Below are 25,450 nucleotides of genomic sequence, written 5' to 3'. Positions count from 1 at the left end.
TTTCGGTTCGAAAGGCCCCGAGTTCGATTCCCGGCCCGATTTTAATTTTACATGGGTGATTGCACTGGCTCCGGAACAAGGTGTTTGTGCTATCCCCAGTTATCCTGTAACTACTTCAATAACAAGCAGTTTCCTATACACGGCAGGTGCCGCCCACCTGCGTCGGAGGGTCTGCCTAACAAGGGCTACACCAAGCTAGAAACAGCCACACCAAATTATCACATAGTAACTTGGTACACATCTCAGTGCCTTAAACACCCTTAACCACCGTAGTCGGTCACTCTGCAGCTGTTCGACTACATTAAAAGACCTTCCTGAGTCGTATTCCTCTACAAAGACAGAGAGAGGCAAAGCTTACAATGCATGAATGTTGCAACCCACTCACGCGAAAAGGCCTACATATGCAAGTAAACATCTGTTCCTCGTTGGCAATGTCGGATGTCCTTGAACAAAAGGAAATGCATTTCACACAGGATACTGCAGTTGCACATTATCGCAAGACATGCCTGTACTGTGGATAGAGACAGGTGGTCTCGACGGTTCCCGTATGTTCTCTTTTTTTACAAGATGTTTTTACGTCACACCGACACAGATAGGTCTTATGGCGACGATGGGACAGAAAGGGGCTAGCAATGGGAAGGAAGCGGCCGTGGCCTTAATTAATGTACAGCCCCAGCGCGATCTATTCTGTAAGTTTCATTTTTGAATCGTAGATGAAAATAAACAGGTACAGCATCCGATTCGGGCTGTTCTACCACGTGTTTAAACGTAATTACATTCAAAATAGCAGCGATTACGGGGGGAGAGAGGCACTTTGTGGGAAAAAATTACATTTTAGCTCCTGAAACTAGGATTTATAACAAAATGTGCAAACCCTGTTGTCTGTTCAGCTAATTATCAAGAAAAATACTTAGCGGAATTATGCACAAAATGTCATTCGTCGCAGCTAACCGAACTGCACAACGCCACAGCAATTAGTGGAGACCCGCGGAACAATATGTAGCATTTTCTGCGACGAAGGGTAGAAGCAGTGTTGCCAACAATGCAATAGAATTACCCACTAAATGGCCGCTTGAAAACTACTAGAAACCACTAGCTTCCCCTCCTTAAGCTTTGCTGAGTTACGAAAATACTATGCCATATCAACAAGAAAAGTAAGTGTATCCTTGTAGTTCAAACGTTTAAAATACTCGAAATATATTTCACGATGAACTTACTTAATAGTCCGAGATCACTCATGTCTTCGATAGAAGACACAGAGGAAGAAGCGGTAGTAGAAACAGATGTCTGATATGTTACCACAGTCCCTAAGTATTCAATTACTTCGTTTGATAGCTCATGTGGCAGCATTGTTTGTTTCTTTTCAGTCCCGCCTGAACCAATAAAAGTACATTCATCACTTCAGGCCTCATTTTATTTTTGGTTTTAGTTTTAATAATGTTTTAACCGGGCGAGTTGGCCGTGCGTGTAGAGGCGCGCGGCTGTGAGCTTGCATCCGGGAGATAGTAGGTTCGAATCCCACTATCGGCAGCCCTGAAAATGGTTTTCCGTGGTTTCCCATTTTCACACCAGGCAAATGCTGGGGCTGTACCTTAATTAAGGCCACGGCCGCTTCCTTCCAATTCCTAGGCCTTTCCTATCCCATCGTCGCCATAAGACCTATCTGTGTCGGTGCGACGTAAAGCCCCTAGCAAAAAATATATATATATATATATATTTTACTGACTAAACTTTCTCTCCAATTCTATATTTGACCATGGTAATACTAGGCGCGGCAGTGCAAATGTTGCCAGCTCCTAAAACTGATTGCAACGTAGCATTTCATCACTTTGCACTAGACATTAACTGATTCCATGGTTTGAGATAATTTTGCAAAGGACGCAATTTTCCATCGGATACATTCATCTTTGAGTTTCGTCCAAGCTGATGTTCAAGAAGGAGAATCAACGACCCTGTAACAATCTTACATGCATCTGACATTGGAAGAAGTGTCACACTCGTTGGCTGAATGGTCAGCGTACTGGCCTTCGGTTCAGAATGTCCCGGGTTCGATTCCCGGCCGGGTCGTGGGATTTTAACCTTCATTGGTTATTTTGAATGGCCCGAGGGCTGGGTGCTTGCGCTGTCCCCAACATCTCTGCAACTCACACACCACACACAACACTATCCTCCACCACAATAACACGCAGTTACCTACACATGGCAGATGCCGCCCACCCTCATCGGAGGGTCTACCTGCACTCAGCTAGAAATAGCCACACGAAATTATTATTATTATTATTATTATTATTGGAAGAAGTGACATTTTATTATGAAAGAAAGACGCTTTGAAGCGTTCCTAGCTTCCATACTTTAAGGGAATCTCCTACACCTCAACTCAGTCCACAATTCATGTCTTCTCTGGGTCGCCTTTTGTTGGCATTACGGACGTCAACGTCAAGGACTTAAATCTGAACAACATTTTTATACTCCGTATTATACTGCGTATAAAACTTTAATTGAAAACCCACCAAAATATCCACTGACACAAGCATGAAAAAGATTAGATTTCCCACTACCCACCGTGTGTTAATTTTTACCCACTGATGAAGGGAAAAAAAAGCCTAGATTTAGTGGAAGAACCACCGTGTTGGCAACATTGGTAGAAGGGATACATTTTTGCCGTGCGCATTCGTCAGTCTGGCAGACTTAGTCAACGTGTACTCAAACACTAAATGACTTTTAAATTGTGTAATCACGCCGTACTTCTATTTAATTGTAATAATAATAATAATAATAATAATAATAATAATAATAATAATAATAATAATAATAATAATTTCGTGTGGCTATTTCTAGCCGAGTGCAGCGCTTGTAAGGCAGACCCTCCGATGAGGGTGGGCGGCATCTGCCATGTGTAGGTAACTGATTACCGCGCGTTCGATTTCAGTTGAAGGTAAGAGCTGAGCGCTGTGCTTTCGTTCAGTCATGGCAAGCTCAAATGCCATGAGAGCACAGTGCAAACGCGGAAGTCCAGGGCAGATGACGGAACAGCGGCCGGTTCAGCGAGTAGAGACAAAGCACAGCAGTGCAGTGACCACATGGCTACGTCCGAATGTGAAACTTTACTCTCTTATAAACGTTTTTAGTAACATAGGATAACGAAGCAGGAAAAAAAGGCCAGTATTCGATATACTACACTTAATAATAATAATAAGTGGAGAGATGGCGTGGGAGGACATCAGTAGACGAATAAGTCAGAGTGGTGTCTTTAAAAGTAGGAAAGATCACAATATGAAGATAAAGTTGGAACTGAAGAGGACAAATTAGGGCAAATATTCGTTTATAGGAAGGGGAGTTAGGGATTGGAATAGCTTAGCAAGGGAGATGTTCAATAAATTTTCAACTTCTTTGCAATCATTTAAGAAAAGGCTAGGAAAACAACAGATCGGGAATCTGCCACCTGGGCGACTGTCCTAAATGCAGATCAGTAGTGATTGATTGAATTAATCGACTGACTGGCTGCGCGGTTTGGGTCACGTAGCATCAGCTTGCATTCGGGAGATGGTGCGTTCGACCCCCACTGTCGGCAACCTTGTAGGTAGTTTTGCGTGATTTTCCATTTACACACCGTGCTGTACCTTCATCGAGATGCCGGTCGCTTCCCTTCCACCCCTAGTCTTTTTTATCCCATTGTCGCCATAAGACCCATAATAATAATAATAATAATAATAATAGTAATACAGTATGCTCCAAATCAAGTAAAAAAGCAGTCATCTCCGTATAGGCCAAGAGGCTTTTGGAGGGGTGGAAGGTAAATCTCTGTTTTATTATACTGTACTTACTATTACAGCAATAATGAAAAGCAAATCACATCCCCATAGTAAGTAAATTCGTGTCCTCGTTTCGAGGTGGTGCAGCTCTTTTCAAGCACACCCCTAATTGAGGTGAGCTGCACCTACCTTGACACCTGCCAACTTTTAGAAATAAAAAATAGTAAGATTTTTTTAATTCTTGGATTTCATCAAGTATATTGAGCCGCGGTGTCAATGAAGAAAGGGCAAGATAAAAGGCATACATATTTACAGTTACAATGCGACTTGACCATTAAATTTTAAATCTTAAACTAAGAAAACAAAAATGGTTACAAGAAATTGTACCTAATAATTTTCATTTATGACACACACATACGAAAAATAATATTTATATCACACCGACATACGGAATAAACTACATAATAGTTTCCTTTATAGACTGTAGACTGTAAAATGAACGGAAATTCAATTTTATATGCATCCCTGAACACTTGGAGATAACGTTTATGTTTTGTAGCCGTAACGTGAAGAGAAAATACCAGAAACTGTTACCGACACAACTCCATGAAATATATTCATGTAAATAAAATTATTAAGTAAGAATGAACATTAATGCACTGAAATACGCGAAACTACCACATACAAAACAGATCAATATGTCTCATACATTATTACGAGTTCCACAGGGGAAAAAACACAAAACCGCAAGAAAAAACACGTGGCCTACGCCTCCAGCGAAACTACGCACAAGATGATGTTAAACAGCGCGCGAACAACACAATAACAAACTCATTCTTTCGTCCCTATTAACTAACGGAGTCGGTGGCCTCTCTCGCTTGTAGGATCATTGCCGTCCCGAATTCCCAGCTATAGTGAGAGAGAAACACGATACAGGAAGGCTGACAGGCTATACACTCGCCAAATACAGCATCAATAATAAATACGCTTGAAAATGAGGTTACGTAAATTACACAAGCACATGGGAATATGTCATAGAGGAAGAGTATATTCCGTACTGGAAGTTATATTCTTCAAAAACAGGAAGAAGTAAAATTAAATAGGAAAACCAGAAGAGTTAAAAACTGAAAGTTTCCGGGTAAATCGGATGGGTTGGCAGGTATGAACCACATACCAGCCTTTTTGCCTAACTTAAATGTCTGGCAGTGGCAAGAGGACTGACTATACCTTCTCTCAACCTTGTACTCGTGAGCACTATAGTGTTCTTTAAGTCACATTTGTCGTTCTCGTCCTGCGAGTAGCTCTCAACCTGGCACTAGCGGGCACTACAATGTTCTTTAAAAATCACATATGTTGGTCTCGTACTGCGAGTAGTTCTCAACCTGTAACTCGCGACTACTACTACTACTACTACTACTAAACGTTTTCATTCCTCCCCTGACGGGGAAGACGGGCCTCTTAAACGGTTTCGCCGTCTCTCAGGCCCGGACATTTGTTACGGTGAAGGAGATGTGCGGAGAAGGTGAGGGGGTGGGCGGCCGTGGCCTATACTACGAACTGTCCCGGCATTCGCCTTAGTGCAGGAGAATGGAAAACCACAGAAAACCATTCTCAGAACAGCCGACGGTTGGGGCCAGCCGTGAGGTCCAGACCTGTCCCGACTCCCGAATGCAAAGGCGCAGAGCCACGGTAGAGCCGTGGTCACCTCTCCTCTGCTCAGTCGGCCGGTCAGAGTACAGATCCGTTGGACCACGGACCAGTCGTGGCCAACTTAAGGGACGAAACCCAAGGGCCAAAACCCACTCTGAACTACCGACAAACTCGCGAGCCTTACGGTGCTCAATGAATCACATTCGTTGCTCTCGTCCTGAGAGTAGTTCTCAACCTGTAACTCGCGAGCCTTACGGTACTCCTTAAATCACATTTGTTGCTCTCGTCCTGCGAGTAGTTCTCAACCTGTAACTCGCAAGCCTTACGGTGCTCCTTAAATCACATGTGTTGCTCTCGTCCTGCGAGTAGTTCTCAACCTGTAACTCGCAAGCCTTACGGTGCTCCTTAAATCACATGTGTTGCTCTCGTCCTGCGAATAGTTCTCAACCTGCAACTCGCAAGCCTTACGTTGCTCATTAAATCCCATTTGTTGCTCTCGTCCTGCGAGTAGTTCTGAACCCGTAACTTGCGAGCCTTACGGTGCACATTAAATCGCATTTATTGTTCTCGTCCTGCGAGTAGTTCTCAACCTGTAACTCGCGAGCCTTACGGTGCTCATTAAATCACATTTGTTGATCTCGTCCTGTGAGTAATTCTCAACCTGTAACTCGCGAGCCTTACGGTGCTCAACCCCTGGATGAGTAAGGTGGGGTGCAGCCACATCCCAGAGCATTTTTATTGTCAGGTGGTTTGAAGCTGGTAGCACTGACTTTTTTCATCTTCCCTGACTTTGCTTGTCTCTCTAGGAGGTAGTCAGTGCCAATGTGACCTTCGGTCTGCGTGTTTATCAGTTATCTAAATAATGACCTTGGGGCAACCCCTCACCCCACCTTACTCAAAGTGATAATCTATTTTGTGCACTTTCAATGAATTGTTTATCAAGCTCACAGCTACGCGATCCTAACCGCACAGCCAACTCACTCGGTGTGAACTTCTAGCTCCATAATCTATATTACTGTGTAGTTGTGATTCGCTATGGGCTCAATTTGTGAGTTGAGCCTTAGGAGTATAAACATTACAATCCCAGCATTTTAATTATCTGGTTCTCATATTGGTAGGTTTTGCAAATGTGGGGCACTGAAGTGAGTCTGACATTATTTCCACTCACTTATACAAGGTTCTAGCACTTATCTCTGGTATCTGACCTCTCACAGCTAAATCTTGTTCTCAGCTATTGACAGTAATAGGTTTACAAGGTCATTACACACACATTTAACCATTTCAGATTTAACTGTGTACATGTTTTCTTGATTAACTGTGTAATTGTGTAAAACAACAAGACAGTGATGACAAACATTTGTAAAAACGAAACCCTCTGCTGAATGAAGCTTGTCTAAATGGCTACATTATCCATCGCCATAACCTAACATCAGCAGGTCGAAGTTCAACAAACCTAGGCGTGTTTTTATTGACATTAGGAGAGCAGCTGATGGTTCCATGGATGGAGAAACGATTTCTGATTGAAACTCTCCCTGTATCTATCAAAACAGCACTTGCAGAGCAGCCAACAAAGAAATTCCAGTCAGAGCTCCAACACAGAGGCTTTCTCGATTTCAAGGATGCCTGTCCGAGAAGTAAAGACCTCAAAAAAAAAAGTTTTCTCTGGTGTTTGTAATAGACCACTATGCCAGGAACGCAAAGTAATCACCTGCAGTAGCTGCATTGGCTATAATGTGTAAAAAAAAAACATCATTTGTAAAAAGTACCTTTTAGAATCTTCTTTTGTGACCTTTTTTTTGTATTTTATGGACTGACTATAATTTTTAAAGAACATAATTTTATTTGCATTAAATTGATAATACTGTATAGTGATAGGTTAGTAACTTCAATATAGTAAAGGAATGTGCAAAACGTTTCGGCTCATATTTAAACTTCAATATGCGAGGTTCACATACACTCCACCTTAGTCATAGTGCTGTAACAACTACACCTTTCTCATCCAGGGTTAAATCACATTTGTTGCTCTCGTCCTGTGAGTAGCTCTCAACTTGGTACTAGCGGGCACTACAATGTTCTTTAAATCACATTTTGTTGCTCTCGTCCTGCGAGTAGCTCTCAACGTGGTACTCGCGAGAAAAGTATACGACCACTTGCTGAAATGTGAAGTAAGTTTCCTTCAACGAGCAGCTTTAGATGGTTTTATCTTTGGCATTCTAATACTCAAAGTGAATCGCACAGGAATAATTAAAACTTGCACTGTGTAAAATGAAACTAACAAAAACGTATATGTTAGTACTCGAATACTTCAACAACCTGACTGAAATATAAATATGTACCTACAAAAAGCAAAGTCGTCTCCGTACAGGCCATGAAGGCCCTTGGAGGGGTGGAAGGTAAAGTCTTCCACTATCCGTAGCCTCGGCACTTGATGGGGTAGAGTGGTTGGCTTTAGCCCGGCTGAGTGAACCTCGGAGCCATGAGCACCTACGGAAGTGGAAATCTCGTTTCTTAAATTTTGCTACTTCCTGACGGGGATTCGAACCCACGCCCTTCCGGGCGAACTGTGCACGCCTTTACCGCCTCGGCCAGGCAGCCCCTATCTGTACCTACATACTACATTGATAATAATACTCCCCTCCACCCTCTCATCGCAATTCCACCCAGATTAGAAGCAATGTCTCATCACACTCTAGAGATGAGGATTTCCAAAGAGTGCGGTAAGATTTGTAGAAGGTTACTTTATTTCACAGTGTTTTCAAACCGAGTACTAAAGCTTTTGATGTTCCCAGTATTTTTTTCAATGAAAGCTCGGATGATTAATCATATATGTTGATAACCCAACGTAAATGCATAGAATGACTAAATAATAACGCAGAACGAAGAAAAATGGCTTAAAACAAAAAAAAAGTAACGAACTGCTAAAAAATGACTTAATGAATATGCATTTCTGTAATCAGGGATTTATGTATAAATTAATAATGTGTATGATGAGCCAGCTAAAAGATGGCATGCCATCAAAATCCGTGCCTGCTGATGGCCAATGGCATTGCCATGTTGAAACGCCAAGATTACGGACGTTAAAGAAAAAGAGGCGGGGTCATATTTGGATAAGTAGTCCAACTGCTGTCGTCAAGGGGAAATTACCAAACCACAAGTAAACTTTGGCTCAGAACACCTGAACAGAGGCCACTGGCCTAGCAGGGGTCACTGACTAGACAGCCAACGTCCAGTTTACGATAAGGCACTAACTTTCTTGCTAGCTGTTAAGCTCAATAATGGACATAAATTAATAATAATGATCGTTTATAAAATTAAATCATGTTCTCAGGTAGTCACAAAAAACAGTTTATAAATGAAAATGACGAAGTGGAACTCGTTCCTGCCGGTCATTTCGACAACGAGACAGCTAAAGTGGTCCCCAGCCCGAGGATCTAGTTCGCGACAGGTGTTATTTCATATAGCACGGCCGACTGGATCCCTCGCTGCGCTCCAGCTAGAGCGACGCATCAAGTCGGCCGTGCACATACACGCATGCGCTATACGGCTGTTGATAAACGCTGTCAGTACCTCACTTTTCACCCAGCAGGCCCTCGGAATAAACATAAAGAAACGCAGGAAGCAAACGAGGTTGTATAATAGTGTTACTGTTGATATGGTGGTGATCGTAGCCACGAGACCTCCAGATGTTCGTGGATTCCCAACCACAGGGACGTGACTTAATTTCCAAATTCCCACATACATAAGGCAGGACTCGAACCACGGCCACACTGGTGAGAAGCGAGTGACGATATCACTCGGTTATCACGTCATTCCCGGAAAGAAAAATTGTTTAAAGCAAGTTATCTCCGCACAACCTATGAAGATCCTTGGGGAAGTGGGAAGTAGAACCTTCGTCTATCGGTAACCTCGGCACTTAGAATGGACAGATCTAAGCCCACACTGTCTTGATAGAAAAAAAAAAAAAAAGAGCATGATTTCTATGCATGTTAGGAGATCAAGAAGGCCATCTTTCCAACGCTATATCGTCCACATTTTCGAAGATCATATCTATTTCTCCTTTGTCTTGTAAGATGGGTTGTTTTACAGCAGCGAAAGTATAACGTTTAATGAACAGCAGCAGAGTAGGTAAGGGATTTTTTAATTTTGGTTTATTCCTCTAGTTCGGGGGTGGGTGCTCGTGTTACTTTTAATACAAATCTTCATTTACAGACAACAGATTACACTACAAACCACAGCCCGCCTGGTGGCCTTGATCGTTAAGGCAGTGAAGTTTATACGGTCTGACACCTTGGTTAGCCGGTTCGAGTCCCGTTAGTCGAAAAAAAGGTTCACCATCTGAATGTTGGCCGGCGGGGGGGGGGGGGGAGGTATACAATTTCTAACGACTAAATGACGCTGTTGATGGTGATTCGTCCGTCGGATGGAGCAGATCCCTTGGTGTTATTCGACAGGAGTAGGCTACGTGCCGACACCGGGTTTCACCCTCTCCCTACTTCATTATCATCATCATCCCACATCCAGATGCGCAGGTCGCCTATGGGACTGAAATAGAAAGATCTGCACTAGGCGAGCCGAACATGTCCTCGGGCACTCCCGGCACCAAAAGCCACACGATAAATAAATAATACTACAAACCACCATAGAAGCATGCGATAGTGATTACATCCCTCCAAATAGAGCTGGCGCCCGGAAAGGCATCCGGTCGTAAAATTGGGCTAAAACAAAACTGCCGATCCGAGGTAACTGGAAAAAGGCCATGAAGAAGAAGATTCGTATCTTTTTTTTTGCTAGGGGCTTTACGTCGCACCGACACAGATAGGTCTTATGGCGACGATGGGATGGGAAAGGCCTAGGAGTTGGAAGGAAGCGGCCGTGGCCTTAATTAAGGTACAGCCCCAGCATTTGCCTGGTGTGAAAATGGGAAACCACGGAAAACCATCTTCAGGGCTGCCGATAGTGGGATTCGAACCTACTATCTCCCGGATGCAAGCTCACAGCCGCGCGCCTCTACGCGCACGGCCAACTCGCCCGGTAAGATACGTATCAGAATACACAGTGGGCAGACGATGATGCGAGTAACAATTGAGTGACAAATATGAAAATGATAATAATGCCCAACGAGTAACTGAATATTACACAAAGGGACAGACAAATAGCCCGACAAACGGTACCCAGGAATGAAACAAATATACAACAAGAGTGTACCTATCTCCCCCCCCCCCCCACACTCCCTCTCGGAGGTTTGAACATTACACAAATAGTTTAGGAATGAAACCAATAGTGTACCTCAAAAAGCTTTACAGTAACTGGATCAAGTTCCCAACATTTTTTTGCCTGTTTTCATCAACAGGGACATCAAAGACTACTCATTCATTACCACGCTGCGCCTCAAAAATACGGTATATACGGCAATTTATCTGGTACATTTTTTCTACCCCCCCCCCCCAAAAAAAAAACTTATTGAATCTTCCATTCTACAACCTACCTCCAAGATTCGAATCAAACGTTCTGACGATGGGGGAAACGATAAATGTTAGTGCTATATATCAATATCATAATATTGAACCTCGTTGGACCTATTGAGGATTTCACCAGCCTTCGGGCTGAATACTCAATATACATACAAAAATAAATGTACTAATGCCTAAATAAATTCTGCAACTTCACAGTAGTCTGGTCCACATAGTCGACGAACCACTGATGATGTCCGATAGGTTCAGATATCTCGACTCTTGTTATTACTACGAGTGCCACAATCGAAGACGATGTCAAGCACAGTATCATTGCTGGCTGGATGAAAATTACAATCGCAGGCAGGTGTCCTGTGCGATGGACGGATGCCCATGCAAACCTGCCCTCATGCATGGCTCCGAATGCTGGGCAGTGCCAGAAGCAGCACGAACAGCAAATGCACGTCAGAGAAATGCGAATGCCGCTGCGGTCTGCGGGCATTATTCTCACCGATCGAGCAAGTAATGAGAAAGTTAATGATATTTAGGCATTAAAAATGCCTTTGCTGACGAGATGTAGTGGTGTTTTCTTTTTTAACAAGTTGCATTACGTCGCACCGACACAGATAGGTCTTATGGCGAGATGGGATAGGAAAGGCCTAAGAGTTGGAAGGACGCGGCCGTGGCCTTAATTAAGGTACAGCCCCAGCATTTGCCTGGTGTAAAAATGGAAAACCACGGAAAACCATCTTCAGGGCTACCGACAGTGGGTTTCGAACCCACTATCTCCCGGATGCAAGCTCACAGCCGCGCGCCCCTAACCGCACGGTCAACTCGTCCGGTCCTAAATACTCGAAACTACTGCAGAAGATAATAAGAACAGAAGAAACCTTTTGGGGGAAGGACATCCTAGTGGCCCAGGTAGAGAAGCTCAGGGAAGAGAATCAGAAGAGTGGAGGTGATTATTGTTTCAAGAGGAGGTACAACTGTGCAACCATCCGCTCTAACATTAATTAACGGGGAGGGGGATCACGTGTCTTAAGAATGTAGGCTACGATATACAGTATTACAAAGAAGTTTGAGGGTAAGTCAGAGGCTGTTGAGCGCTGAGCTCTACGGGACGTGAGGCAATGAACAGCTGCAGGCAGACGTTATCAGGAACACGATGACCTGTTGCACTCGGGGGCATATGACACATCAACTGGCATACATCAGCACTTGAGTAGCTGATAATTACAATATAGCCCGTTAAAAGTAGTTGTGCGAATAAGAAGAATAATTTATTTATCTACGTAAGGCATAGCCCACGGAACTATATGGATAATCACGAGAAGAATTAAGAAGAAGAAGAAGAAGAAGAACTTTATTTTTGTGATAGGATTAATCATGTGTCCGTTGTTTTGGCTTTGGTGCATAAAACATAAAAGAAGTCCAAATCCGTGGATATTAATCTCTCCTATTCCGAAAATGTTAATTATTGAAAAAACTGAACGGCACTGTATTTGAGATGAATAAATGAGATGTATTCATGTATCCTAGCTCAGTTGGTCCGGCAGTTTAGGCGTGATTGAGCGATAATAAAGAAACAAAAAGCGCCTCATTTGAAGTTGTTTCCTGATTTTTGCAAGTAATTGAGAAGTTTCCACTGTCTGTTAAATTACTATTAACTTATTTTCCCTGGTTGGATTGCGCTTTCCTATCTACGTTATGTGCAGGTTGCTGTCGTTTCGAATGTATTATAGTTATCAATCTGCTGTACCCTTCCCGAGTTTGTCAAAAAGTTCATATACCAATTTCCCTAGTCCCTGTAAAATCGTGGTAAGATTAAGTGGTCAAATAGGTCACTCAAGAAAGCAACCTGCTGGATTGATTCTTCCTCGTCGAATAGAACATCTCAAGCCCCTGAATAAAACCATCGGAAGCAGAAGAATTATGCTATTCTGGTATAAAGAGTAGGTCACTTAGTCAAGTAAAGCTTTACATAAGAAAAAAAGATTTTTTTTAGTATCTAAATTGGCAAAGTCTTCGTATGGAGCGTGATTACAATATATACTATTCTTTCATGTTTTTATTTAATAGGTATTAACAATTCATAACAGTTTTATATTAGATAGTTTCTCGATTATCGGGAAAACGGTTCTTGCAAGTGTAATTTGCGGGAAACAAGCTATAAATATGTGTTACATACTTTGAAATAGGAATCTATTTTGGCCTTTTCCAAATTCTTAACCTTTCTTTCACTAAATAACTTCTACCCCCACCTTGAAAATAGCTCTCCGACTCCAAAATAGAATCCATTCCTCGGCGGATTTCTTCTTTGGCGGGAGGTGAATACCGCCTCTCAGCCAGATCGTTTTTCCCCCGCCAGTGTAGGACCAGAGACTTTTCCGTCTCATCGGCATTTCTCGGAAACAGATAAGTAAAGGGGGCATAAGTTTTCGCCCTGGGACTCTCAGGTACTCGCCCTAAAAACACTATTACACAATGACATGTAAAATAATGTTGCAGCATCTTGCCTTTCAAATCACTTTTAAAACTATTTCAGATATCAATTATTTTTTTTCTGAAAAATAACCCCCAATAATTTGAGCATAAAACAACAAACATTTTGTAAAATTGATTTCTTTGAATGTCGTAAGCTTTACGTCCACCCTCACACCCTTAAAGCACGCATTCCAAACTAATCAACAAGAACATTACATTGACTGCTGTTAGTTTAAGTACGACCGGGCGAGTTGGCCGTGCGGTTAGGAACGCGCAGCTGTGGGCTCGCACCCGGGAGATAGTGGGTTCGAACCCCACTGTCGGCAGCCCTGAAAATGGTTTTCAGTGGTTACCCATTTTCACACCAGGAAAATGCTGGGGCTGTACCTTAACTAAGACCACGGCCGTTTCCTTCCCATTCCTCTGCCTTTCCTGTCCAATCGTCGCCATAAGACCTATCTGTGTCGGTGCTACGTAAAGAAACTAGCAAAAAAAGTTTGAGTACGGTATGCTCGGTCTCTACTGGTGTCCCTCTGCAAAACTAACTCGTCAACAAGTACAATTCAACAAGTACAGTATCTATTTTTTTTTATAGCGTGTCGCTTCCAGGCACCGGAAACGATTTGATCAAGAAAGATGAAACGTACGTCATTCACAAAGGTAAATCTACGAAACGATCATTAATGGGTTACGATGCACTAGCCAGCCTTCTTTCATTCTTTTCACGTACAGCCTTCACTCTTCCCAATTCTGAAGGAGTTTCATAATAACCTGAAATGTTTGATCGTTCCAGAACAGGAAGCTCCAAATTTGTCCACTAATGAGAAGCATTACATCAGAGAACACAACAAGAAAGTGTAATTCCTTAGTGATGAAGCAGGTTTCAAAGGAGAAATTTGTTAAATTACGCCACCTTTCATATGAAGCCGACTGCATATTGTAGGTAATGTTCTACACAGCTTCGTTAAAATATGAGTGCATAATTACCGAACAGAGAGATCAATTACTCACAATATGAAGAACTATTTAATTACAATAATGACTAAAAAGCAGACATTTTAAAAATCTTAGCAGTCAATATCCGGCCTCAAACATTACAGCGGTTTCTTGAAGAAAGCAAGGCGACTCAACCTACAGGCTGATAAAATGAAATGGTGCTTTAGTCGAATATACAAACCTACGCACAATCAAAGTATATATTAACGACATTCAACAGCGCAGTATAACAAACGTTACACAATTTAATGACACTTTTTCTGTAAATTAGGATTAGTTAGACTAACAACCCTAGAATCCACAGGAGAAAAGGCATTCTACGTATGCTTTTAGAACCTAGTTTTGAAGTCGTATAGTACAGAGTAATTTTTATGAACTGTCACAGCTTACTCTGTTCAATGCAAATTTCTCCAACGTTTTATGCGGACACTCGAAGAGCTACATAGATGGGCAGAAGTATAACATTATAATCATGAAACACAAAACAGATTTCGTCAAGATAGTAATTTAGTAATTCATGTTGTTTGTTTTATGTTTTACAAATCGTATAACAATGGGTGGCTACATATGTCAGTTACGCGATAGCGGCTTTACAGCAGCGTCTAATCTACCTTCCAACTCTACATTCGCAGGCGGAAGGCTGGTCTCCACCGTCGGCTGTCCTGAGGATGGTTTTCCGTGTTTTCCCATTCTCCTGCACTAAGGCATTTTTTGTTGTTGAGAGCGATTACATTTAAGTCTCAGGATGAAAACTATACCTTTTACTCGTCTGTTTCCGAGAAATACCCGACGAGTCTGAAAATCATTGTAACTTACTGCACTGGCGGGGGATAAAACGATCTATCATGGAAGCGGTATTTACCCTTTATTTCAAAGAAGAAACCCTCCTAATCGCTAATAATTTTGAAAATCAGATGGCACTGATGAATTTAATGAAAGCGTCGGGGGGGGGGGGTAGTTAAGCTTCTTAACCACCGGGCCTTTTTAGGGTTAAATTTTTATGTTAATCAGTGAGAATATATCTTAAAATTTGGAAAAGACCATAAAATGGGATGCCGGGACAGATTCTTTTCTAGGCCACCTCCGCTACCCACTCACCTTCTCCACACTTGCGATTCACCATGATGTGATACAAATCTTCCTGGCCTGAGAGAGGACGTTACGCTCTAGGAGGCCCGCCTTACTCCTTCCGGGTACGAAATGAAAGTATTTAAAAAATGAACCACAGTGCTGTTTTTAAAGTTATTTGTAATTTAACAAAAATGATGAAACCAAGGATGTGGAAAAGGAGCGCGTATAATCATCACAACTTCCAACATCTGCTCTACTAAAGTAGTGACGTTTATATCCGCACGAGGTTATATTCAGCGCAAGAGACGTCCGTATTACTCAGTCACAGTTTTCATTAACTTCATCTCTCAGGAATCTATGAAAGTGAAAGTACGAACTGCTGAGCACGAGAAGTCTTTAGTGAGTGAAATACGCAGATATATTTGTAGATCATTAAAAAGAGTAGCGAAACTAATCCTTTAAGTAGCCTAACCTACTAATATTGCATAATGGCAGTTACTGGCTGAAGACTTCCCGAAGGACGGTAAAATATACAGTTCTAGGTGAAGTATGATAATATTAAAATATTTACAAAATAATGTACGGCATTACATAATAATTAAGTACTTTTTCCAAAGCATAGCTGAGTAAACAATGTGAACATGTCTTTACAACAAGAACATTAAAAGAAAATGCAACTTGGAGAACATCAACCAAAAACCTTCAACAAGGATATAATTATACACTTACCTTGATGTGGTAGGAGTTGAGCTTGTGTTTCGGTAAAGAGTTGAAGCTGCTGAAGTCCTGGCGTCGAGAAAAGATTCCATTTCCTCCATTGCCATGCCTGAAACAGTTTCGTATCTCTGTGAGTTTCTCTGACCTCGAATACTTCGGTTACATAGGCTTTTCAATGTCAGTGCACATCACAAATCAAAAAAGAAGTAAACTGATGTAGAATATTCTTTAAAAAAATCCAGAGCATCTAACAAAGAGTCAGACGTATTTTTGTCACTCAAAAACAGGATTCGATGCTACAGGTACTCCTCACTAAACGTCACTGCATATCGTGCTCAACTGCCTCCGTGACAACTAGATCAATGGTTCAATTACCGGCGGGACTTCTGGCAAAATGACTGTTCGGAAGTGCAACATCAAAAATACAAATTCAACAGTGAATATTAAAATCTTGGGTACAAATACTAGTCAAGATCTACAACCCGACTGGTTGGTGAGAGAACGACGGGAAAAGTTTCACGGACTGGAAGTAAAGACAAAACTTTGACAATATTCTAAGGTAGTGTTTCGTAGAATAAAGATGCGACATGCAAACTTAATGTACGTCATTAGTTGATCATCAGCATTAATAAGAATGGTAAAAACATTTAAACTCTTTAAGCTTTTACAATCGTGAAATTACTAGCGTTTAGCCCCAGTGTAGCAGTGGGCTCATCAGTTGGATTGCTACATCTTTGACACTTTGGTGTCCCAACGGCGCACTAGCCGCCAGCGTCTTGGAAAGGTTCTTTAACGTGCCAGTAAATCTACCGACACGAGCCGGACGTATTTGAGCGCCTTCAAATACCACTGAACTGAGCTGGGATCGAGCCCACCAGCTACAGCTCAGAACCATCCGAACTACCCACCACGGTTGTCATCATCATCATCATCATCATCATCATCATCATTGTCCAGTTCCTTGGCTGAATAATCAGCGTCGAGGTGTTCGGTCCAGAGGGCCCATGGTTAGATTTTCGGCCGGATCGGAGATTTCAAACGCGTCTGGTTAATGCCTCTGACCCGCTGGCAGGGGTATCCAACCGTAAACCAGAGCCAAGTCTACACATGTGACTTGCGACTCACCATGACGTGGGGAAAAAATATTATTATTGCCTGTCAACCCAAAGTAAAGTTTTTTCAACTTATATCCCACGCCTTTAAGTAGCTATAATACTTTTGAAGGTTATGAGGGTCGAGCGTTTCCCTGTGCCTCTGGATGACCCACTTACCAACGCATCCACCGTACTTCCGGTAACGTGCGCCACCTGCTGTGGCGACGCATTTGTACAAGGAATCACGACCACAAGAGAATTGCGCAGTTGCGCAGACTGGCCAGTTTTCACCCTAACGGCTGCTAATCTCAACATAAAGGCAGTCACAAGTTTGTTTACTGTCCAAACGTCGGCATGTCTGACATCCTTTCTACTACATCGCACAACATACCTTGATTTTTAAAATCAAATAAAAAATAAATCCCATTGCGCCACAGCCCTGAAAGGCGTCGGCCAATCAAGCGACCAATGCTCAATCCTACGGCTCGCAGATTACGTGATCGCATGGTCAGCACAACAATTCCTCTCAGCCGTTATTCTAGGCTCGGACCCGCTATCTCATCGTCTAATAGCTCAACTGCTCTCACATAGGCTGGGTAGACCACGAACCAGCCCTCAGATCCAGGTAAAATCGGAATCGAACCTAGAGCCTTCCGCTAAAAGGCATGCTTCCTACCCCTAGACCGCGGGACCGGCAACACAATAAAGGTCCCATAAAATATAAGAGATATTTGTTTAGATACAACACAAGTAGAGGATTTATTCCTTAAATGAATGTGATAAATGAAATATAGCCTACTCAATAGCCCTATTAACAAATTATAAAGTGCACTGTTTTGGAAAACAAAGAGGCAAAATCAGCGCAGTGGCATAGTTGCTGGCTTGTTGCTGGACGACCGAGGTTCGAATCCAGGTAGATCTTGGTTGGAATTTTCACCTAAAAAGTCACGAGGCGACAGGTAGGGCATCAGGCTTCAAAACTCCGGCCAAAATAAAAAAATAAGCCCGTCTGGTTCCAGCTACTCTAGAACTACTTGGTATAAGCTAAGGAAAGTCCTTTTTGATTAGTTACTGTTTGGTAAACCACCAATAGGCCATGAAAAGACACAACTCGCCTGAGCCCACCATTCATCATCCTTCTCCTCCTCACGCTGCTTTCCCTACACCCAGTATGTGAAATGTGTGTGTGTGTGTGTGTGTGTGTGTGTGTGTGTGTGCGTCTGTCCTCGAATCAGAGGAATTAATTATATGCCGCTAAGATCCCCAATGGGCCGATGACCTAGCTGTTAGGCCCCTTTTAAAAAATCATCATCAAAAACCACGACGTAGCCAGGAATCGAATCCGGGGCCCTCTGAAAGCCACGGGCGCAATACTGACCATTCAGCCAAGGAGTCGGACTAACCGCTGATACAAGTAATGACAATCTCTATAAATCTGAACCAACAAAGCCGGAGTCCCCAGGTTCGATTCCCGGCCAAGTCAAGATATTTTTACCTGGATATGAAGGCTGGTTCGAGATCCACTCAACCTACGTGACGGGCCCTCAACTTCGAAGCGTGAGTTGGCGACCACGGGGCCCTTAGCTTAGTCCTGGCAGTGCTTCCACTTACTTTTGCCAGGCTCCTCACTTTCATCTATCCCGTCCGATCTCTCTTGGTCAAGTCCGGCTCCATGGCTAAATGGTTAGCGTGCTGGCCTTTGGTCACAGGGGTCCCGGGTTCGATTCCCGGACGAATCACCATCAAGAGCGTCATATGCCCTCGCTCCATATGAACAACTGCGGAGAGGTCTGGAACGGAATCCAGGCTTTCAGCATACAGTCCAGTAATGATAAATTGTGTACCACCATCTCTCATACCCTGCCGGCCAACTTTCTGATGATGAAAGTTTTTTCCACCAACGGGACTCGAATAGGCTAACCACAGTGTCAGTCGATACAGGCTTAATGCCTTAACGATCATGGCCACCCAACTGAGCATTGCTTATAGATCTTCAGCACCTGTTGCAATACCATTCACTACATTTCCATCCCGTTGTCCTTCCAGAGCTTCGGAGATGTATTATTATTATTATTATTATTATCGTAGGTCCTCAGCTACCGTGTGCAGACATTTCGATTTGACGCCATCTGGCTGTCTGCTCGTCAGTTTCGACGTTCCGTTTTACTCTAGGCCCACTAGATGGCAGACAGAGTAAACCGGATCTCTCTTGGGCGTCTATGGCTGAGATTTAATGAATTTTGTCGGGTAAACACCAAATGTGTCACCAGAGATCTTTTACATGCCGACATCGTACGACATGGAGTATCGAATGGACTTCTTTTCCGCCCTTCAAAAATCCGACTACCTCTGCCGGGTTTGAACCCACTATCTTGGGATCCGGAGGCCGACACTCTACCACAGATCCACAGAGGCAGCTATATTCTTCTTGTTTCCGAATTTGGCCGCCTATGGACCGCATTGAACTTAAGGCTTCTTCTTCATCTTCTTCTTCTCCCAGAACCTCTTCATTCTTTCACTTCTAATCTTCCTTTCTTTCTCAGATATGACCAGTTTGGGTCTACATTTTGGTGGTTTCTCCTGGAATGTTTTGATGCTGTCCACTCGACTGTATTATTATTATTATTATTATTATTATTATTATTATTATTATTATTATTATTGCACCGATTACAGAGCAACTCGGAGAGTGCTGTATCAGATGGTATAGTCACGTAATAAGGAAAGAAGAACTTAGTACATCAAATCCACCCACGTAGTGGACAGAGGAAAAGAAAAATCAGGTCTCCGAAAAGCGTAAAAGTAGTTAGTGGGACGTAAACGCAATAACATTATTATTATTATTATTATTATTATTATTATTATTATTAAATGAAATGGTGTATGGCTTTTAGTGCCTGGAGTGTCCGAGGAAACGTTCGGCTCGCCAGGTGCAGATCTTATTATTTGACTCCCATAGACGACCTGCGCGTCGTGATGAGGATGAAATGGTGATGAAGCCGACACATACACTCAGCCCCTGTGCCAGCGAAAATAACCAATGGTGGTTAAAATTCCCGACCCTGCCGGGAATCGAACCCGGGACCCCTGTGATCAAAGGCCAGCAGACTAACCATTTAGCCATGGAGCATTATTATTATTATTATTATTATTATTATTATTATTATTATTATTATTATTATTGTATTATAAACAATCAGGATCGCTACCTACCACCAACAGCAACAAAAGATGGAACAACGTACCGCCGCAGTACGAGGAAACTCGACCCGAAATGAATAGGGTAAAAAGAGGAAGCAGAAGAAGAAAAAGAAGAAGATTATATAATCGCCAACTATAACATATTAAAAAGTACCACTGAATAGAGATTCCTATTCTTGTAACACTTCAAACTTGAAAACCCTTCGACTGGAAAAGAATGTTATGAATGCTCCATACATTCATTTACTGGTCGTGGTATGTTGTTATTATTATTAATAAACAACTAGGAGAGCCCTATACGGTCTTGACCACCTTATGTCATGATTTCTCGTTCCTCTTCTATCGACATTTAACAATAATGTCGATACATTTTTGAGTCGATAGACCAGTCTGGATGGTGTCCATTTAGAAACACAAAGCACCCTTTTCAGAAAAGTAGACCTGAGATTCGGCCTGTCACTACCTTCAACGACGCCTTATCACGAACTACTGCAAGAGCATTATCGAAAAAAAGCAGAGATTTGGAGTGACTTTTACTCTACTGACGCTATGATCAGCAGAGAATGGACAGTTTCCAACTACGAGTTACGTCATCTTGTTACTAGATTTGCGGTACATGGTTTTCACCATAAAGTTTGCCGCACAACCAAGTTTCATACACCTACCGTGAACTGTGTATGGTCTCTCTGCGATAATACTTGTGATCGTTACTATCTCGATAAGTGCCCGAAGAGGAAGTCTTTGAAAGAATTATGCGACTATGATTTTTCACGAGAGTTTAATCCTGATGTAAACAAATAGGCGGAGCACCTTGGCTTTGCACGTGGACACAGACGTAGTCGATTGGAGAAGCAACCGTCGAACTCACTGGACTGTATGCGAGCTCGAAGAAAATTAGTACGTGGCATTAATTTAATTTTATCTTAGTTTATTACATTTAGATAGTCTGAAAGAGTACGTAATCAAATTAAAATATGGTTGTCATATATACCGGTGTGTATCTATATTTTTTAAAAAATAAAACAGTGATTAAATAACGAGATATGAAGGCAGAAGGCGTGGTGTAATGCAGGAAGTCTTCTCATAGCGAGGGAAAGTCCCAAGCTGTACAGCGTGGAGATAAGGTGTTGCATCTTGCAGCAGCAGTCAGTGTCAGTACGTAGTGAGAGAAATGGAGCAAGAGGTGCTCTAGCCTACGATAGCTTTCTTTAATATTCAGAAATGAATAAATAAATAAATAACGTAGGCCCTAATCTTCAGCAGTAGATCTCCCTTTAGACCCCTCTGTTTAGTTTCGCACAGCTCAAAAACTGTTCCTCGTCTATTTTACGTAATATGCGCAGCACTGTATGTCCGAACACGAGACGTTGACGGGGCGGAGGTCGATACTACACGCTCAGCGAATCACAACTCTTTCTTTGGCTGAGGCGTGGACATGCCTTGTTTACATCAGGATTAAACTCTCGTGAAAAATCATTTTATAGTTATTTATTCCTTATTTATTGTAACATATGGCCATTGGCTGCAATATATTCTATATATTTTGAGTCGATCACGAATTCTACTTCACTGCAGGGGATACTAGTTAACTTCAACATTTTCTACATCGATACATTTTATAGATCTGTGCTATATTTACCTCTGACATCACAAAAAACTTTAGAAAACATCAGATTAGCAGAAACAAAATTGGAAAAATGAAAATAACACAAATGAAATTATTGCTATGTGATTTAAAAGATTATGGCACGAACGACATTACTTAATTTACCATTGCAAACACGACACGGCAGGTTTAAAATTTCCATCAATGCAGATTCATCTACGTGCGGCCAAGGACCTTTGCTTGTTTTAAGCCTACCAATGTGGCGTCCCCCTGCAGGCGGAATATCAGTTTCTATTAAATTTTAGTAGCTGGGCGGCTGACTGCCTCCAGCGTTTAATTTATACGTTCACATATCATCTCTGATGCAATAAATCTACTTAATACGTTTTAACGAAATGTGAGAGATGTTATCAATAACGGATGAGTCAGGGTAGCGATTCCGAACTTTACACAAAATTCCACGGGGTTTCAATTTCATCATGGTTTACCTTCCGAATCAGGTCACGTAGACCAACATTCCATTTTACTCAACGTTCATGGTGTCTGCCTCCAGGTATGCGTGATTTGTCACTATTTAAGGAATTAATAACACTTAGGATTAAACAGATTAACAAAGTACAGTATATACAACAAAATGATTAAGTGATGATGACCAGCAAACTATAGCAGCGGACACCAGTAAAATGGCAACAATTTAAAACTCGCAGAAAAAAATGACTTCTCTGTCCTTTTAAAACATGTCCATACCTTAATACGTAGACTTTCACGACCACTAAATGGCATTATGATAATTATTTGGGGATATTAGGTCGTGTAATATTAAATACCAGCTGACGCGTTTCGATCCTGCGACCAGGATCATTTCTCTTATATGATCCTTGATCAGGATCGTCTTCAGAGCAGTAGCAAAGCATAATGGGAACGGTCACTCCATAGTAACCAGACTCAAGATAGAGAGACCCTGTTAGAAATATAGTTCATTCCAGGGCCTCCAGAGTCACGGAGAAAGATGTTGACGAGTTAACTATGGAGGGTAGCCATGATCTACTCAGTATATAGCCGTCACCTTTGTTGAAATTATTCGGGCGTACCCTTCTCTTACACGGTGCATTTCTCAAGATTCTTCTCCATCTCTTCTCCTTTTTTTTTTTTTTTTTTTTTTTTTCAAATTTCTTCTCGTCGCACGGACAAATACAGGTCTTATGACGACGATGAGATAGATACATAGACAGACAGATGTCTTTATTGGCGTAGTTAAGGCCATTAGGCCTTCTCTTGCACTAAAGGAAAGCGCTAGGAGTGGGAAGGAAGCGGCCGTGGCCTTAATTAAGGTACAGCCCCAGCATTGCCTGCTGAGAAAATGGGAAACCACGAAAAACCATCTTCGAGGCTACCGACAGTGGGGTTCGAACCCACTATCTCTCGAATGAAAGCTCACAGCTGCGCGACCCTATCCGCACGGCCAACTCACTCGGTCATCTCTTCTCGTGATGCGCCGGATGAGTTTAAGGATCTTCCGACTGACACGGGAAGAAAGATGTTTGGAGATGCTGAGTTGCTAAATGATAGACCGTTCCGTTTTCAGTCCACTATACACGCAGCATCCTGCTCCAACACCACATCTCCAAAAGAGCTTCTGCAAGGGAGACCTTAGTGTTGTTTGTAATTGTAAAATACATGAATATCAAATAGCTGCATCGATAGTACGTACTCGTACCGTCTATTAATGTCAGATTGCAGGACGGAATCAACAGCAAAACATCTTCATTTTTGTTTTGTTTTTTGAATGTATGCTGTTTCTGCATGATTCTGAATGTGTAAATCCTGCCTGTTTCAAATCGGTTTTTATTTTGCCAATCCATTTCACTGTGTCTGGTTTGGCTTTACTGTTTTCGTACAATTCAAATAATTTGTTTTGTAAGTCTGTCGGGATGCATTCTTATATGTCCACCGAATCTTAACCTGAGTTTTCTAATGTCGCTGTGAATATTGTATTGTTTGATTTCCTGTCCGCCTCTGAATTGGTTTTGTTCGTCGGCATGTTTTGGGCCTAGATATTATTTGATATTATTATCGGTTACGTGCTAGATGCGACCGTGCCGGATGAGACCAGGCCATTATCGTGCCAATAGCGACCGAAAGGATAAGCATCGTGCCGCATGCGACCCATCAATCACTTACAATTGATCTGCATTAAGGGCTGTCACCAAGTGGCAGATTGCTTATAAGTAGCTAACTTGATCTTTTCTAAAATAAATGTCTGACACCGTGGTTAGCAGGTTCGAGTGCCGTTGCAACGGTTAATCGAAAGAAAAAATATAATAATGTTGCTGGCTTTACGACCCAGTAACTACTATTATGGTTTAAGAAACGCCGAGGTGCCGGAATTTAGTCCCGCAGGACTTATTTTACGTGCCAGTAAATCCACCGACACAAAGCTGACGTATTTGTGCACGTTCAAATATCACCGGACTGAGCCAGGATCGAACCTGCCAAGTTGGAGTCGGAAGACCAGCATCTCAACCGTCTGGGCCGTCTGAGCCACTTAGCCTGGATGAAAAAAAAAATCACCATCAGAATGTTGGCCGGCAGGGTAGGAAAGTTGGTGGTAGACAATTTCTAATCACTAGATTGCATGCCAAGAGCCTGGATTCAAATCCAAACCTTTTCGCAGTATTCAAATGGAGTGAGGGGATATGATGCTGTTGATGGTGATTCGGCCGTCGGATGGAGACGTAAAGCATTGAGCAGACCCCTTGGTATTATTCGAGAGGAGTAGGCTACGTCCCGAAACCGGGTTTCATCTCTCCCTATTTCATTATCATAATCCCACATCCAGACGCGCAGGCCGCCCACGGGAGTTAGGTAGAAAGACCTGCACCAGGTAAGCTGAACACGTCCTCGGACACTCCTGGTACTAATAGGACACGATAAGTAAGTAGGCCTAAGTCGTAAATAACTTCAGAGAATTCGGATTTGTTGTTGCTAATGGCATTACGTCGCACCGACACAGACAGGTCTTAAGGTGACGATGGGATAGGAAAGGGCTAGGAATGGGAAGGAAGCGGCCCTGGTCTTAATTAAAGTACAGCCCCAGCATTTGCCTGGTGTGAAAATGGGAAACCACGGAAAACCATCTTCAGAGCTTCCGACAGTGGGATTCGAACCCACTATCTCCCGGATGCAAGCTCAGGGCCACGCGCCTCTAACCGCATGGCCAACTCGCCCGGTGGGAAAAGACGTAAACGCATCACTATGTTTCGTGTTGTAAAACGAGTTTCCCACAGAAGTGTTATGTAAAGTTGGGGCAGTAGCTGCTTATAGGACTTATTGAAATGGCATTGCAGTTCGTTTAGCTTACCTTATCTTGGGTGATGACATAACTTATCAAATGACAATTTGCTTGTCAACGCCGGTCGCATCCCGCAC

At 42.5% G+C, this 25,450-nt stretch overlaps 1 protein-coding gene across 1 annotated transcript in view; it reads right to left on the bottom strand.

The window, feature by feature from the left end:
- Window positions 1-25,450, bottom strand: part of heca (headcase) — a 530,564-nt gene that overhangs the window by 373,543 nt on the left and 131,571 nt on the right. Inside the window, exon 2 of the mRNA XM_067153093.2 lies at window positions 16,133-16,229. Within this exon, the coding sequence (XP_067009194.1) occupies window positions 16,133-16,229 (97 nt within the window). The remainder of the gene's footprint in view (window positions 1-16,132; window positions 16,230-25,450) is intronic.

The sequence above is a fragment of the Anabrus simplex genome, chromosome 8 (assembly GCF_040414725.1).
Source record: "Anabrus simplex isolate iqAnaSimp1 chromosome 8, ASM4041472v1, whole genome shotgun sequence".
Classification (NCBI taxonomy): domain Eukaryota; kingdom Metazoa; phylum Arthropoda; class Insecta; order Orthoptera; family Tettigoniidae; genus Anabrus; species Anabrus simplex.
This window is presented reverse-complemented; position numbering and strand designations above follow the sequence as displayed.